The following is a 13983-nucleotide window of genomic DNA, read 5'->3' as shown; positions in this document are numbered from 1 at the left end:
AATTACATTACATTGACCCGCAGAGCTCAGTTGGTACTTATTTCATTATCCCCCAGAAGGATGAAAGCCAAAGTCAACCTCGGTGGAAGTTGAACTCTCAAAACATAAAAACCAGCAAAATACTGCTAAGCATTTTTCCCAGCATGCTAACAATTCTGCCAACTCACTGCCTTATTACAGCACAATAATAATAATGATGATGCTGTTTAATCTTACATCAGTCATGATCAAACTGATTTATGATCAAAAGCATTCTAATGACGCCAACCCCCATCTATTTAGGGGTATTTAATGCTATATCATCTAATCTGTCATTCCAATTTTTTCAGACAGTGAAGGTAATTTAGGCAAAATTTGACTGCTGTTTCTAGCAGGTTCAAGGATCACATAGAGGCTCCCTGTATGACCCAGCTTGGGTTACTGGTTAAAATCGTTTTCACTCCTTTTATGTTTATCAAGACTGAAAGAAGCCCACAGTGCATGATGTACCTCAAGCAACAAGTTTAAGCATATGGGTAGAGTGTATTTGATGTCAAATTTGGTTCATAGCTGTGCAAAAAACTGATATAACAAAATTATGAAATGTCAAAGACTATTAGAATAGACAAGACAAGAGAAAGAGGTGTTTTGTTTTTTGTTTTTCTAGTTTAGGTCTTAATGTTTGAATGTATTGATAGATGAATTGACAGAGATAAGTTGGGCTGTTGGTGGATAGCTAGAGAAGTAGATAGGAAGATGAATAGGTGCATATATAGACAGATAGATAGATAGATAGATAGATAGATAGATAGACAGACAGACAGACAGACAGACAGACAAGCAAATAGATAGATAGATACAGACAGACAGACAGACAGACAGACTGACTGACAGACAGACAGACAGACAGACAGACAGATAGATAGAGAGATAGAGAGATAGATAGATAGATAGATAGATAGACTAACAGACAGACAGACAGACAGATATATAGATAGACTGACCGACAAACAGACAGATAGACAGACAGTTGGATAAGTATGTACACAGACAGTCAGTCAGAAATAGGCTTCTAATCAGCAAGATAGATGAATGAATATGTAGATAGTTAAATAGACAAATAGACAATTGACAGACTAACAGACAACTCTTCACTGAAGTCCTATAACAGACTCACCAAAAATAGCTTCAAATCGCAGATCAACAACCATAGGCATTCCTTCATTAATGCTCAAATATGCTGTAGGGCAGCTTTATCAAAGTGTATATGGCTTATTAGAAAGACAACTGAACACACACATTCAGAATTACTTGATCCATCCTGTGCTACACAATCATATCACCATGGAAGCTTCACATCTAGGCTTTATTGCCAGTTATGCCAAACTGAGAAAATACTCTTCTTGCAACAAAATTTCAGCAGCTTAATTCTAAGGTGAGAGCTATTCAATCCTTACAAGCATGCACCAAAATACCGTTTATCTCTGTATAAACCACCTTAACATAATATCATTTTTGCTTTTGACTGGATAAAAACACTGTGAAGAACTTTTACCACTTTTCATCTGAAGAAATTTTGTTGCACCCAATGCACTGCACATACATTTTAGCAACACCACCATAGTATTTTAGTTAGCAGATCGATGTTCTATCAACACCAATTCTTTTTACTTTATTCTGATTCCTATCACTTCACGTTTGATCATTTATAAATTTATTTTTTGTCCATTTTGTTTTATTTTTCCTTCACCATTTTTAACCTGTTTTCTTTTGAATCCATTTTTTAAAACTAATATTGGTTACTGTGACCACTTTTAAAAAATTCTATTTTTCATGATTTTATGGATTTATGTGTTGATACTTTTATTATTTGTATAAATTTATATTTTATATATTAATAATTTTTTTTATCATCTTCTTTTCATCAGATGAAGGAAAGAATTTAAAGAAAATAAAGATGTTTGAAATATTTTATTCTGAAGTTAATTTTTTTATTGCTAGAATAGCACCATTTTAAAATTCCTCAACTTATTCTTTATCCATTTTGCATCCATTTCATTGTTTTGCTTCCTTACCTGAGTGTAACGAATATCATTCTTGCACATTTTAAATATGCCTCTTTCTAATTTCTTTATTGCCCACAACGGGCTAAACATAGAGGGGACAAACAAGGACAGACAAAGGGATTAAGTCGATTACATCGACCCAGAGTGTAACTGGTACTTAATTTATCGACCCCGAAAGGATAAAAGGCGAAGTCGACCTCGGCGGAATTTGAACTCAGAACGTAATGGTAGACAAAATACCGCTAAGCATTTCGCCCGGCGTGCTAACAATTCTGACAGCTTGCCACCTTTATATGCCTCTTTCTACCAGTCTTATGTGTATGCATGCACGCATGAACATATGTATGTGGAGGAAGAAGTGATTTACATGGTGACCCCTACAAGGGCCGGTACCACAAAAGAAAAGGTATCCATTGCAATCTGTAGGTTGGTGTCAGGAAGAACACCCAGCCTTAGAAACTATGCCAAACACTTGAACATGACAGTCTTCCAACACGTTGGATCATGAACTGTCTAACTCATGTCAACATGCCAGAAAGATTTAAACTATAATGATGAAGATGGTACCTGTACACATATAAAACAGTTGTGCTGATGTGTCTTTGCCTCAGTGGACATCATCAGCACAGCAGTTGCCCAACCTTATCCCACATGTGTAACAACAAATGAAGTAGACCTCAATATCATTGGAAATACATGGTTAAATTTATCATGGCTAAATAACATAGGAATGGAATACTTAGATTTGGGATACCAGTTTCTGTGCAATGACTCAATGACTGCTGCACTTCATCAGTTTTTGCAAGTTTAATGCATGCTTAGTGTCTGTTTTTTCATGACATGTCAATTCTGGAGAATTCTTGATTCTTTAGAGCATCTCATTTGGAGTTGGTCTCAATTGATTTAAGTAATTTTCCTCTCTTCTAACCCTGGTTCAATCAATGCCTTGTAAGTGGAAATGGTAGATGGAAACAATAGGGAAGTTCATCATATATATGTTTATGGATATTGAGATGTGTGTGAGTGTTTGTGTGTGCGTATGTATGTGGATGCAGATGTGTGTGTATGTGTGCATATCTATGTATATGTGTTCGTGTTCATGTGTGTTTATATGTGTTTGTATGTGTTGGTGGGTGGGAGTAAATTATAATAAAACAGAAAAATTACAGAAAATATAGTTAAACATGTATATTTAATTTAGCTTTGATATTTTGACAGAACAATACCTAACTACACATCCTTGTGGTAAAGGTAGAGTGATATTGGATGAGAAAGGCATGGGGCCAACACAGAGGAAACTAGCAGAAGAAAGGGAGAAGTCTACGAAGAGCAGCTTTGCAAGAGAGCTTAAGGTAAGTTCACTTCCATATTTGCTTATCTTTCTTCAATTCTATGCAATGCCAAAGGTGAAGGTTCATGGCCTAGTGGTCAGGGTGTTGCACTCATGATCACAAGATCATGGTTTAGTTTCTGCACCAGTCAGTACATTGTGTTCTTGAGCAAAACACTTCATTTCATGTTACTTCAGTTCACTCAGCTGTAAATTGAGTTCCAGCGATAGCTGTGGTAGCTGACCTCGTGACAGACCAACATCCCATTCAGTAGGACATATTGTAATCTGTCATTTATATTTCCTGGAAAGAGAGTCTAATGAGGCTTATGAGTCTTATGAGGTCCACAAGTCTTAGGGCTCATGACAGATCTAAATCTGAGTTTATGCAATGTTATCCCATTCAAATAAGTACTATGAATATAAGCACAGGCATGGCTATGTGGGTAAGAAGTTTGCTTCACAACCATGTGATTTCAGGTTCAGTCTTACTTTGCAGAACCTCAAACAAGAGTCTTCTGCTAAAGCCCAGAGTCAATTAATGACTTTTAAGTGAATTTGGTTGATGGAAAGGAAGTTGTGTAGAAGCCGGTCATATATATATATAAGCCAAGTGAGACCAAAATCCAAGGCCTCTGCCAGGGACATTCCTTCTTTGGACACTAAACTCCGGTTGCAAAGACCTGTTGAGGCAAGTGAAATCGAAATCGAACTAAATTTGTAGACTGGCACCCATGCCAACGTCTCTTCATTGAACACTAAACTCGGCTTGTGAAGACCTGTTGGGGCAAGCAAAAGCAAAATCGTGATAGCACCTGTACCAGTAGATCACTAAGAGCACCTTCCGAGCGTGATTGTTGCCAGAGCACCAGCTGTCTGGCTCCCGTGACGGTAGCACGTAAATAGCACCATTTGAACGTGATCGTTACCAACGTCGCCTTCCTGGCACTTGTGCCAGTGGCATGTGTAAAGACATTCGGGCGAGTTCGTTGCCAGTGCCCCATGACTGGCTCCTGTGCAGGTGGCATGTAAAATACACCATTTCGAGCATGGCCGTTGCCAATACCTTCTGACTGGCCTTCATACCGGTGGCACGTAAAAGCACCCACTACACTCTCAGAGTGGTTAGCGTTAGGAAGGGCATCCAGCTGTAGAAACCATGCCAAATCAGATTGGACCCTGGTGTAGCCATCTGGTTTCACCAGTCCTCAGTCAAATCATCCAACCTATGCTAGCATGGAAAGCAGACGTTAAACGATGATGATGATGATGATGATGATGATGATATACATACACACACACACATATATATGTTGTTGTTGTTTGTTCCTTCTTGAGCAATTAACCCTTTAGCAATCAATTTACTCTGTCAAATGTAACGCTTATTTATACACATCAATATGAATTAGTCATGCCTTACCTTGTAGCTTTGAGATTTCAATGACATGATTGTTTATTTGTAGAATAATTTTGTAGGGTAAATGTGAGAGGCCAAATCTATCCAGTTCAAAGATAAAACTGCTAGATTATTTTGGCCAGATATGGTCAGTTTAAATGCTAAAGGTTTAAGTGTATGGACCTTATCACTCACCGCCACCACCACCACCACTACTGCTGTTGCTACTACTACTACTACTACTACTACTACTACTTTTGCCTGCCCCACTCCTCTAATACTGTGTCCTTGATTGCTATTTCTGTTTACAGAAGGACGCCAAGTTTCCGACAGACAGAAAGGTAAACCCACTTTTGCTAATGTCCAAGACAATGGCCAGCTACCCTATCCGAGCTGGTGGTTTCAAACTGACCAAAACTTATATTGGACATAAAGATGCTATAAGCAGGTTTGTTAACAGTGTCTTATTGATTTTCTTCATCGTTTGAGAAATGGAGTTCCATTGGTTGCGTAGACAGAAGTAGGTGAAGATACCTGTTTGTCTGTCTGTGTTTTCAGACAAAGACCAAAGGAGACAAAGGTGTTATCTCATCACTGCTGGATACTAATCAACTTTCTCTCCAGTGTCACAAAGCTGTCAGTAAATCATTGTCATCCTCACCACCACCACCACCATCATCATCATCATCATCATCATCATCATCAACACCACCACCATCATCATCATCATCATCATCATCATCAACACCACCACCATCATCATCATCATTAATCCAATCATTGTCTTCAACATTACCACCATATATACATGTATGTAAATACATACAGACATTCATACATACACACACACACACAGATATATATATACATATGTATACACACACACACACATACACATATATGTATACATACATATATGATTTCTTGTTTCTGGTGAATCAACAGAGATTCAGCCGTACATATACATGTGTGGTGATAATATATATATATATATATATATACATATATAATTAAACCTTGGGAGAGGCATTATGCCGGTAATAAACACACGCACTGGTTCAGTCCTTTATTAATTTATATAGTTTTTTGTTAAATTATTTCATTGCACTCTTGCAATCTCTTCAGTAACTTGTCTCTCCACTTCCATTTATTTTGAATGTATGATCTGGCGTTGTTTTGGCGTTGTTTCAAAACTGTTCGGTATGAGCATGTGAGTGTGTGCAAGCTCGTATGTGTGCACGCTCATGTGTGCACGCACTTATGTGTTCGTGCTTATATGTATGAATGTTCGTCCATATGTGTGTTTGTAACAATTTTGTTTATATCAGATCAGATAGAGACTTTTTTTTTTTTAAATTTAAATTTAAATTTAAATTTATTTATTTACGTTCATATTCCGCATCATATGTGTGAACAACACATCCAACCATGGGCAATTGTAAGGCCCTCATTTATGTGTATTTGGTGTTCAAAATTGGTTGCGTTTCAGTTATGAGGACCGACTCCTGTATTTGCCGCAACGATGCGTCGCCGGGGTGTCTAGACAGGATTTCTATGCTAATTCTGTCCAGTACACGACCATGTTGTTCTTTGGCATGCTGGTAGAGCACCAAAGTTTGTTTTTGATTATTATAGTCCCTCCAATGTTCGTTTACACGCTCAGCCAAACTTCTTGCCGTTTCACCTATGTATGTCGTGTTTCTGTTTTTACACTCACCATCCATACAGCTTATTTTGTAGACCACATTTCTGGCTTTGCAGTTGGCACCAGGACTATATTTGCACACAATGCAACTCTCCTCAACACACCTTGTTCTTCTGAAGGGCTATGTTTTACATATTATTGATCTAATGGATCTCCTATTTAAAAAAAAAAAAAAAGTCTATATCTGATCTGATATAAACGAAATTGTTACAAACACACATATGGACGCACATACTTACATATAAGCACGAACACATAAGTGCGTGCACACATATGAGCATGCACACATACGAGCTTGCACACACTCACATGCTCATACCGAACAGTTTCGAAACAACGCCAAAACAACGCCAGATCATACATTCAAAATAAATGGAAGTGGAGAGACAAGTTACTGAAGAGATTGCAAGAGTGCAATGAAATAATTTAACAAAAAACTATATAAATTAATAAAGGACTGAACCAGTGCATGTGTTTATTACTGGCATAATGCCTCTCCCAAGGTTTAATTGTATTTCTTTCAACACACGTATCCACATGAAGAATCTTGCACACGAAATACACATACGAAATATAAGAGCCCTATCTACTCGCTGGCGGTAACCCGCCCTCCCACCCCCTCCACCGGAAGTTCATTCCTCTGTCATCCTGTCAACCTCGGCTGTCTCCCGGACCCCATCTAGTGGCCTTGGCCATCCTCTCCCCTACCTTTGGGTAGCGCATTAAGTTTGAGAAATGTTTGCAGGTTGTAGGTACTGTTTTGCTTATGAATTCTTCCAATTGCAAGTTTTCTTTTCAGGTACACGACACTGCTTTTCCCCTTCCCAGGCTACAGGCCCACACCCCCAACACCCATACTGTTAGGATTGGCACTCTCAATGTCGGCACGCTGAAAGGTAGATCTGGTGAAATTGTTGAGATGCTTGAACGGAGACGCGTAGATATGTGCTGCATCCAGGAAGTAAGATGGAGAGGAGGTTCTGCGAGGTTCCTCACAGGCAAAGAACACAGGTACAAGATTTTCTGGGCAGGGAACACTGACGGGGTCGGGGGCGTAGGAATACTTCTAGCGGAGAAATGGGTGGATAAGGTAATCGAGGTCGTTAGAGTAAGTGACAGAGTACTTAAGATCAGACTAGTGCTTCATCATAGATTAGCTACTGTCATCTCAGCCTATGCACCTCAACCGGGGCTACCAGATGGTCTGAAAGACCAATTCTATGACACCCTCTTGCAAACTACCTCGTCGACGAGTGACAGGGACCTTCTCTTTGTGGCTGGAGACTTCAACGGTCATGTCGGACGTCGTGCTGGAGGCTTCCATGGCATACATGGAGGCTATGGCTTCGGTTCCCGCAACGAGGAGGGAACCAGACTGCTGCAGTTCTGTGATGCAACCGATCTTATGGTCTGCAATACCAACTTCAGGAAACCTGCCAGTCACCTAGTCACCTACCGCTCCGGCAGACACTCTAGCCAAATCGACTACATCCTCGCCAGAAATAGGGAAAGAGGGCGGCTTATAAATGCCAAAACCTACCCTGGCGAAGAATGTACCCCACAACATAGATTAGTAGTTAGCGACTTTGGGATCAAGGCAAAATGGGTGTCCAGAATTAGACAGGCTTGGAGGAGAAGGGTGTGGAAGCTTGAAGACCCTGCAAACGGACAGAGACTTAGAGACAAGTTACTTGAAGCATTTAACGAAATAGAAGGGGATATAGCATCATACAACGTGGAAGACAATTGGAGATTTCTGCGGGACAACCTGTTGAAAGCCACCGACCAGATTTGTGGGTCGTGTAAGGTCCCCTCCCGACTCAGAGTAATGTGGTGGTGGAACAAGGAGGTAGACAGGGCTATTAGACAAAAGAAACAGGCTTGGAAGGACTGGAAGAACGGTGGTAGCAGGGAATTGTACCAATGTGCCAGAAGGGAGGCTAGGCGACAGGTTTATTTAGCCAGAGGGGAAGCAGATAAGGAAAGATTTGCCAATGTTCTGCGCCGTGAGGACCAAAGACTCGAGGTATTTCGTGTTGCAAGACAGTGTAGGAGAGAGAATAGTGATGTTGTAGGAGAGAAATGTGTTCGCATGGATGATGGTACGCTTGCATTAAATGAGGATGCAAAGAAAGAGGTCTGGAGATGCCACTACGATAGATTGCTTAATAAAGAGAATGAATGGGAGAAAGAGAGCCTGCCGTATGTCGACCCAATAGAGGGACCAGCTATCCGAGTTGATAGTACCAGGGTAGATAAAGCAATTAAGAGTATGAAGACCGGGAAATCCCCCGGCCCATCAGGAATCACTGCAGAGATGCTCAAAATATCTGGCAGTGTTGGCTATAGCCTAGTCACCCGTATTACAAACCAGGTGATTCACGAAGGAGTCATACCCAATGACTGGTGTAGCAGCATCATAGTCAACTGCTACAAAGGTAAAGGTGACGCTTTAGATACAAATAATTACAGAGGCATCAAGCTGTTAGATCAGGTTATGAAAGTTACAGAGAGGGTCATAGCCCAACTAATTAGGGAGCGAATCAATTTAGATGAGATGCAGTTTGGGTTCGTGCCAGGTAAAAGCACTACTGATGCCTTATTTCTAGTGAGACAGTTGCAGGAGAAATACCTAGCTAAGGATAAACCTCTGTACCTGGCTTTCGTTGACATGGAGAAAGCCTTTGACAGGGTCCCCCGATCCCTTATCTGGTGGTCAATGAGGAAACTTGGGATAGAAGAATGGTTAGTGAGAGCTGTGCGAGCCATGTACAGAGATGCTGCCAGTAAGGTGAGGGTTGGAAATGAGTACAGCAATGAATTCCGGGTAGAGGTAGGGGTCCACCAAGGTTCCGTCCTCAGCCCCCTATTATTTACCATAGTCCTCCAGGCAATCACAGAGGAGTTCAAGACAGGTTGCCCCTGGGAGCTCCTCTATGCTGATGACCTTGCCCTAATTGCGGAGTCATTATCAGAACTAGAGGAGAAGTTTCAGGTGTGGAAGCAAGGTCTAGAATTGAAGGGCCTTAGAGTCAACCTAGCTAAAACCAAAATCCTAATAAGTAGGAAGGTAGATAAAACACAAACCCCTTCAGGTAGATGGCCCTGCTCAGTATGTAGAAAAGGAGTAGGTAGTAACTCTATAAGATGTACCCGGTGCAAGCTATGGACACATAAGAGGTGCAGCAACATCAAAGGCAGGTTAACTAGCAAGTTAGTTTTTGTTTGTGGCTGATGTTCAGGTGCAATAAAGACTGCAAACAAACAGGAAACAACTTCTATCTCATTCCAGGGTGAAAAACTAGAGGTAGTCGATAGCTTCCGCTATCTGGGCGACCAAGTTAGTAGTGGGGGTGGGTGCGCTGAAAGTGTAGCTGCTAGAATAAGAATAGCCTGGGCAAAGTTTAGAGAGCTCTTACCCCTGCTGGCGACAAAGGGACTCTCACTCAGAGTAAAAGGCAGACTGTATGACGCATGTGTACGAACAACCATGCTACATGGCAGTGAAACATGGGCTGTAACTGCTGAGGACATACGTAAGCTCGCAAGGAATGAAGCCAGTATGCTCCGTTGGATGTGTAATGTCAATGTGAATACCCGTCAGAGTGTAAGTATCTTGAGAGAAAAGCTGAACATTAGAAGCATCAGTTGTGGCGTGCAAGAGAGACGATTGCGCTGGTATGGACATGTGGTGAGAATGGAGGAGGATAGCTGCGTGAAAAAGTGCCACACCCTAACAGTTGAGGGAACCCGTGGAAGAGGTAGGCCCAGGAAGACCTGGGCTGAGGTGGTGAGGCAAGACCTTCGTACATTGGGCCTCACCGAGGCGATGACTACCGACCGAGACCTTTGGAAATGTGCTGTGCATGAGAAGACCCGGCAAGCCAAGTAAGATCGTTGCCAGTGCCCTGGACTGGTTCTTGTGCGGGTGGCACATGAGATGCACCATTTTGAGCGTGGCCGTTGCCAGTACCGCCTGACTGGCTCCTGTAGGATTTTCGAGCGAGATCGTTGCCAGTGCCCCTGGACTGGCTTGTGCGGGTGGCACATAAAAGACACCATTTCGAGCGTGGCCGTTTTCGTGCGGGTGACACGTAAAAGCACCCACTACACTCTCTGAGTGGTTGGCGTTAGGAAGGGCATCCAGCTGTAGAAACTTTGCCAAATCAGACTGGAGCCTGGTGTTGCCATCCGGTTTCACCAGTCCTCAGTCAAATCGTCCAACCTATGCTAGCATGGAAAGCGGACGTTAAACGATGATGATGATGATGATGATGATATATATATATATATATATATACAGGGTGCGTAAGATATTTGAGGACAGATTTATGTTTATGAAAAAAAACAGATATATAGAGGCGATAGCCTCTTGGAGCTAATCAACAGCAGCATTCATCCTATTTTTTGGACTGTCATGTTGGCTTGGCGATAACTATTAATATCCAGTACCGCTGCCATAGTTTCCTTTAGAGAGACTTAGAAATATTAATATTTCTATTTTGGAAAACCAGTGGATGTATTCCACTAAATTTAGGTAAATAATCCTTTGTACATATGGTCAGTAGCAACGCCTGCTGGGTTCGGCTGTTCTACATTGATAAGGGGCAATAGCCCGAAACTAGTCTGTAGATGCCAGACCAGCAAGGGGAAGCGGCTGACCTCCCCTGTTCAAAGGTTATAATGGACACAGGTTCATGTGTCACATAGCTAGCTTGAGGCGATGGCCTCTTGGAGCTAATCAACGGCAGCATTTGTCCTATTTTTTGGACTGCCATGTTGGCTTGGAGATAACTATTAATATCCAGTACCGCTGCCGTAGTCTCCTTTAGAGAGACTTAGAAATATCAATATTTTTATCGATAATAACTTTATTTATCCAAAAATGCTATGAGAATAAAAATAAACCTTCAATAAATCCACCTTCAGCTTCAACAACTGCTTCTATATTAAATCAACTATACACTGTGGGTTCAAACCTAGGAAGCGAACCTGTTTACCACACAACCATATCTACATCTGTGTTTGAGGTTGTTTTTCTCTAAATCTTTCTGTTTCATTCCATTCTTCCTCTGCAGTGTGTGTCTTCAACCAAAGTCGAAGCTCCTCGCTACAGCCAGTGATGATAAGACTTGGAAACTATGGTCGATGCCAGCAGGTGAATTGATAGTGACTGGTGAAGGACATACTGAATGGGTAGCAGATTGTGCATTTAACGATGAGTAAGTACACCTGTTAAGCATCAGCCTTAGTAGGCCATCAGCATGTTGTTCATTATTCATTTTTTAAAATATTAATTACCTAATCAGGAGAAAAACAGTGCCTATGATCCTTTCTAGGGCTGGAGGGAAGTATCCTCAAACTGAAGATTTGGCCCCAAATTTCACAACAGAATGAACTTCACTAAAGGCGCCTAAAGATCAAACAATGGCATTAACCCAAAGTCAGCTTTGATGGGATCTGAACTCAGAACACAATGAACCAGAATAAATACTTTGGGTCAAGAGAAGTAGAGGAGACAACTCCAAAATTGGGTTTAATTAAAGTTAGCTAAAATTTGAATAGAGAATCCAGTGAGGAGTGTGTTTGATCTTTGGCAAGTATGGTGATAACTCTGGGCATGTTTCTGTTGTATTTGACCTCCTCGACATGCACTTGTCAGACTTTAGATTACTAAGAGACATAATAATTTATTGGATCATCCCATAAATAATACGTTTTTTTTCAATTCCAATCAGGCAGCACTGGCATCAGCCATGCTCGAATGGTCTTAAAAATAGATTTATATTGTTACATTACATTTTACATTTTTTATCCTTTTTTACTAAAAGTGGCAAATTTGCAACCATTAGTGCATTAAAGCATTGGTTAGAGTGCCTTGCAGTATTCATTCTAGCTGCCTATATTCTTGAGTTCAAATGCCACTGAGGTCATCTTTGTCTTTCATCCTTCTCAGGGCCAATAAATAAGTTTAAGATATAGTCTGATACAGGTTAGTTCTCTTTCTCTCACCCTACTTCCTAACTCTCTTCCACTCTTTTCTTCTCTCCCGCTCTTTCTTCTTCTCTCCCTTTCTTTCTCTCTCTCTCTCTCTCTCTCTCTCTGTCCCTCCCTCTCTTATTCTCGTTCTGCATGTGTATGTGTGTTAAGAAATCCATTATTGTCAAACCTGAAGTGTTAAGAAATCCACTATAGTCAGACCAAGTTTACACACCGAAGACAAACCATATGTTAGAATAGTGTCACTACAACAGCTTACTTGAGGATCCAAAGCAAGATATTACTGGTATATCCTTTTTTGGCTTCTTGAGAACTTTTTGTTAGAGTTTTCTCCCTTTCTAAAATCTCTCTTATTTATTTCAGTGGAAATAATTTGGCTACATGTGGTGGAGACAAGACTGTGAAAATCTGGGACTTTTCACACTACAAATGCCAACATACTTTTAAAGAACATCAACTCGGAGGTATTACATTGCAAGCCCGAATATCTCAAAATTTTCTGGGGTCTTTTTCTTTTTGGTATCTTTTTACCTCAACTGGCAACTTTTAAAGAAAAAAAAGGAAAACTCTACTCTCTACTCATATATGATCTTTGCTTCTACTACTGTCTAGATCACATAACGTGCTACTATTTTCAGAAGCTTTGCAGACATCGTTCATTAAGCATGAAGTAATTATTGGACAAGTTTATTATTACACACTTAGCATCTCTTGATCTCTCTCTAACTAAAACACCGATACTACTCACTTGGTAAGAGATCAAAGAAGGTGTCAAGTGATGTAGAACAAGTGGCTTAGCCTTTCATGTATCAAATCAGCTCATAACCCAGTTAGGGTTACAGCTCTGAACCTGTTCACTTTTATCTAAGATGCTATACTATTACAGCATCCCTTTTTTTGTATGTACACACACACATGCAGAAACACATGCATATATGTATTTATAAACATTTCTTTGTAATTTCATTGTAGACAAATAAAGAAAGACTGGTGCCAGCAGATATTACTAGATAACTTAATGGATAGATGTGTGTGAGTGTGTGTGTGTGTGTGTCTGTGTGTGTATACACATACATATATATATATACATACATATATATATCATCATCATCATCATCATCATATATATATATATATATATATATATATATATATATATATGTGTGTGTGTATATATATATATATATATATATATCATCATCATCATCATCGTTTAACATCCGCTTTCCATGCTAGCATCAGATTCGAGCCTGGTGCAGCCATCTGGTTCGCCAGTCCTCAGTCAAATCATCCAGCCCATACTAGCATGGAAAGCGGACATTAAACGATGATGATGATGATGATGACGTGTCAATGTTTTTTTTCCAGAGTTACTGTTTTCCTAGACAGGTTCGCCTGCACTGAGTATTGCAGAGGCCGCATCTCCCTTGATGGTTCATTCTCTTTTTAACATGATTTTGCAGCTGCTTCTGTCAGATCTAGTTACCATGTTCTCTTGTTGATCTGT

General features: G+C 40.4%; 1 protein-coding gene across 2 annotated transcripts in view; it reads left to right on the top strand.

Annotated features, from left to right (window-relative positions):
* The window catches only part of LOC106884163 (sperm-associated antigen 16 protein), a 64031-nt gene that overhangs the window by 23749 nt on the left and 26299 nt on the right, over window positions 1-13983 (top strand). For both annotated transcript variants that reach the window (XM_014935405.2, XM_052965803.2), the window contains exons 8-11: window positions 3264-3397; window positions 5083-5219; window positions 11555-11698; window positions 12840-12940. In XM_014935405.2, the coding sequence (XP_014790891.1) occupies window positions 3264-3397; window positions 5083-5219; window positions 11555-11698; window positions 12840-12940 (516 nt within the window). The remainder of the gene's footprint in view (window positions 1-3263; window positions 3398-5082; window positions 5220-11554; window positions 11699-12839; window positions 12941-13983) is intronic.

Source organism: Octopus bimaculoides, chromosome 1 (assembly GCF_046866305.1).
Source record: "Octopus bimaculoides isolate indiv1 chromosome 1, ASM4686630v1, whole genome shotgun sequence".
NCBI classification, from domain to species: domain Eukaryota; kingdom Metazoa; phylum Mollusca; class Cephalopoda; order Octopoda; family Octopodidae; genus Octopus; species Octopus bimaculoides.
This window is presented reverse-complemented; position numbering and strand designations above follow the sequence as displayed.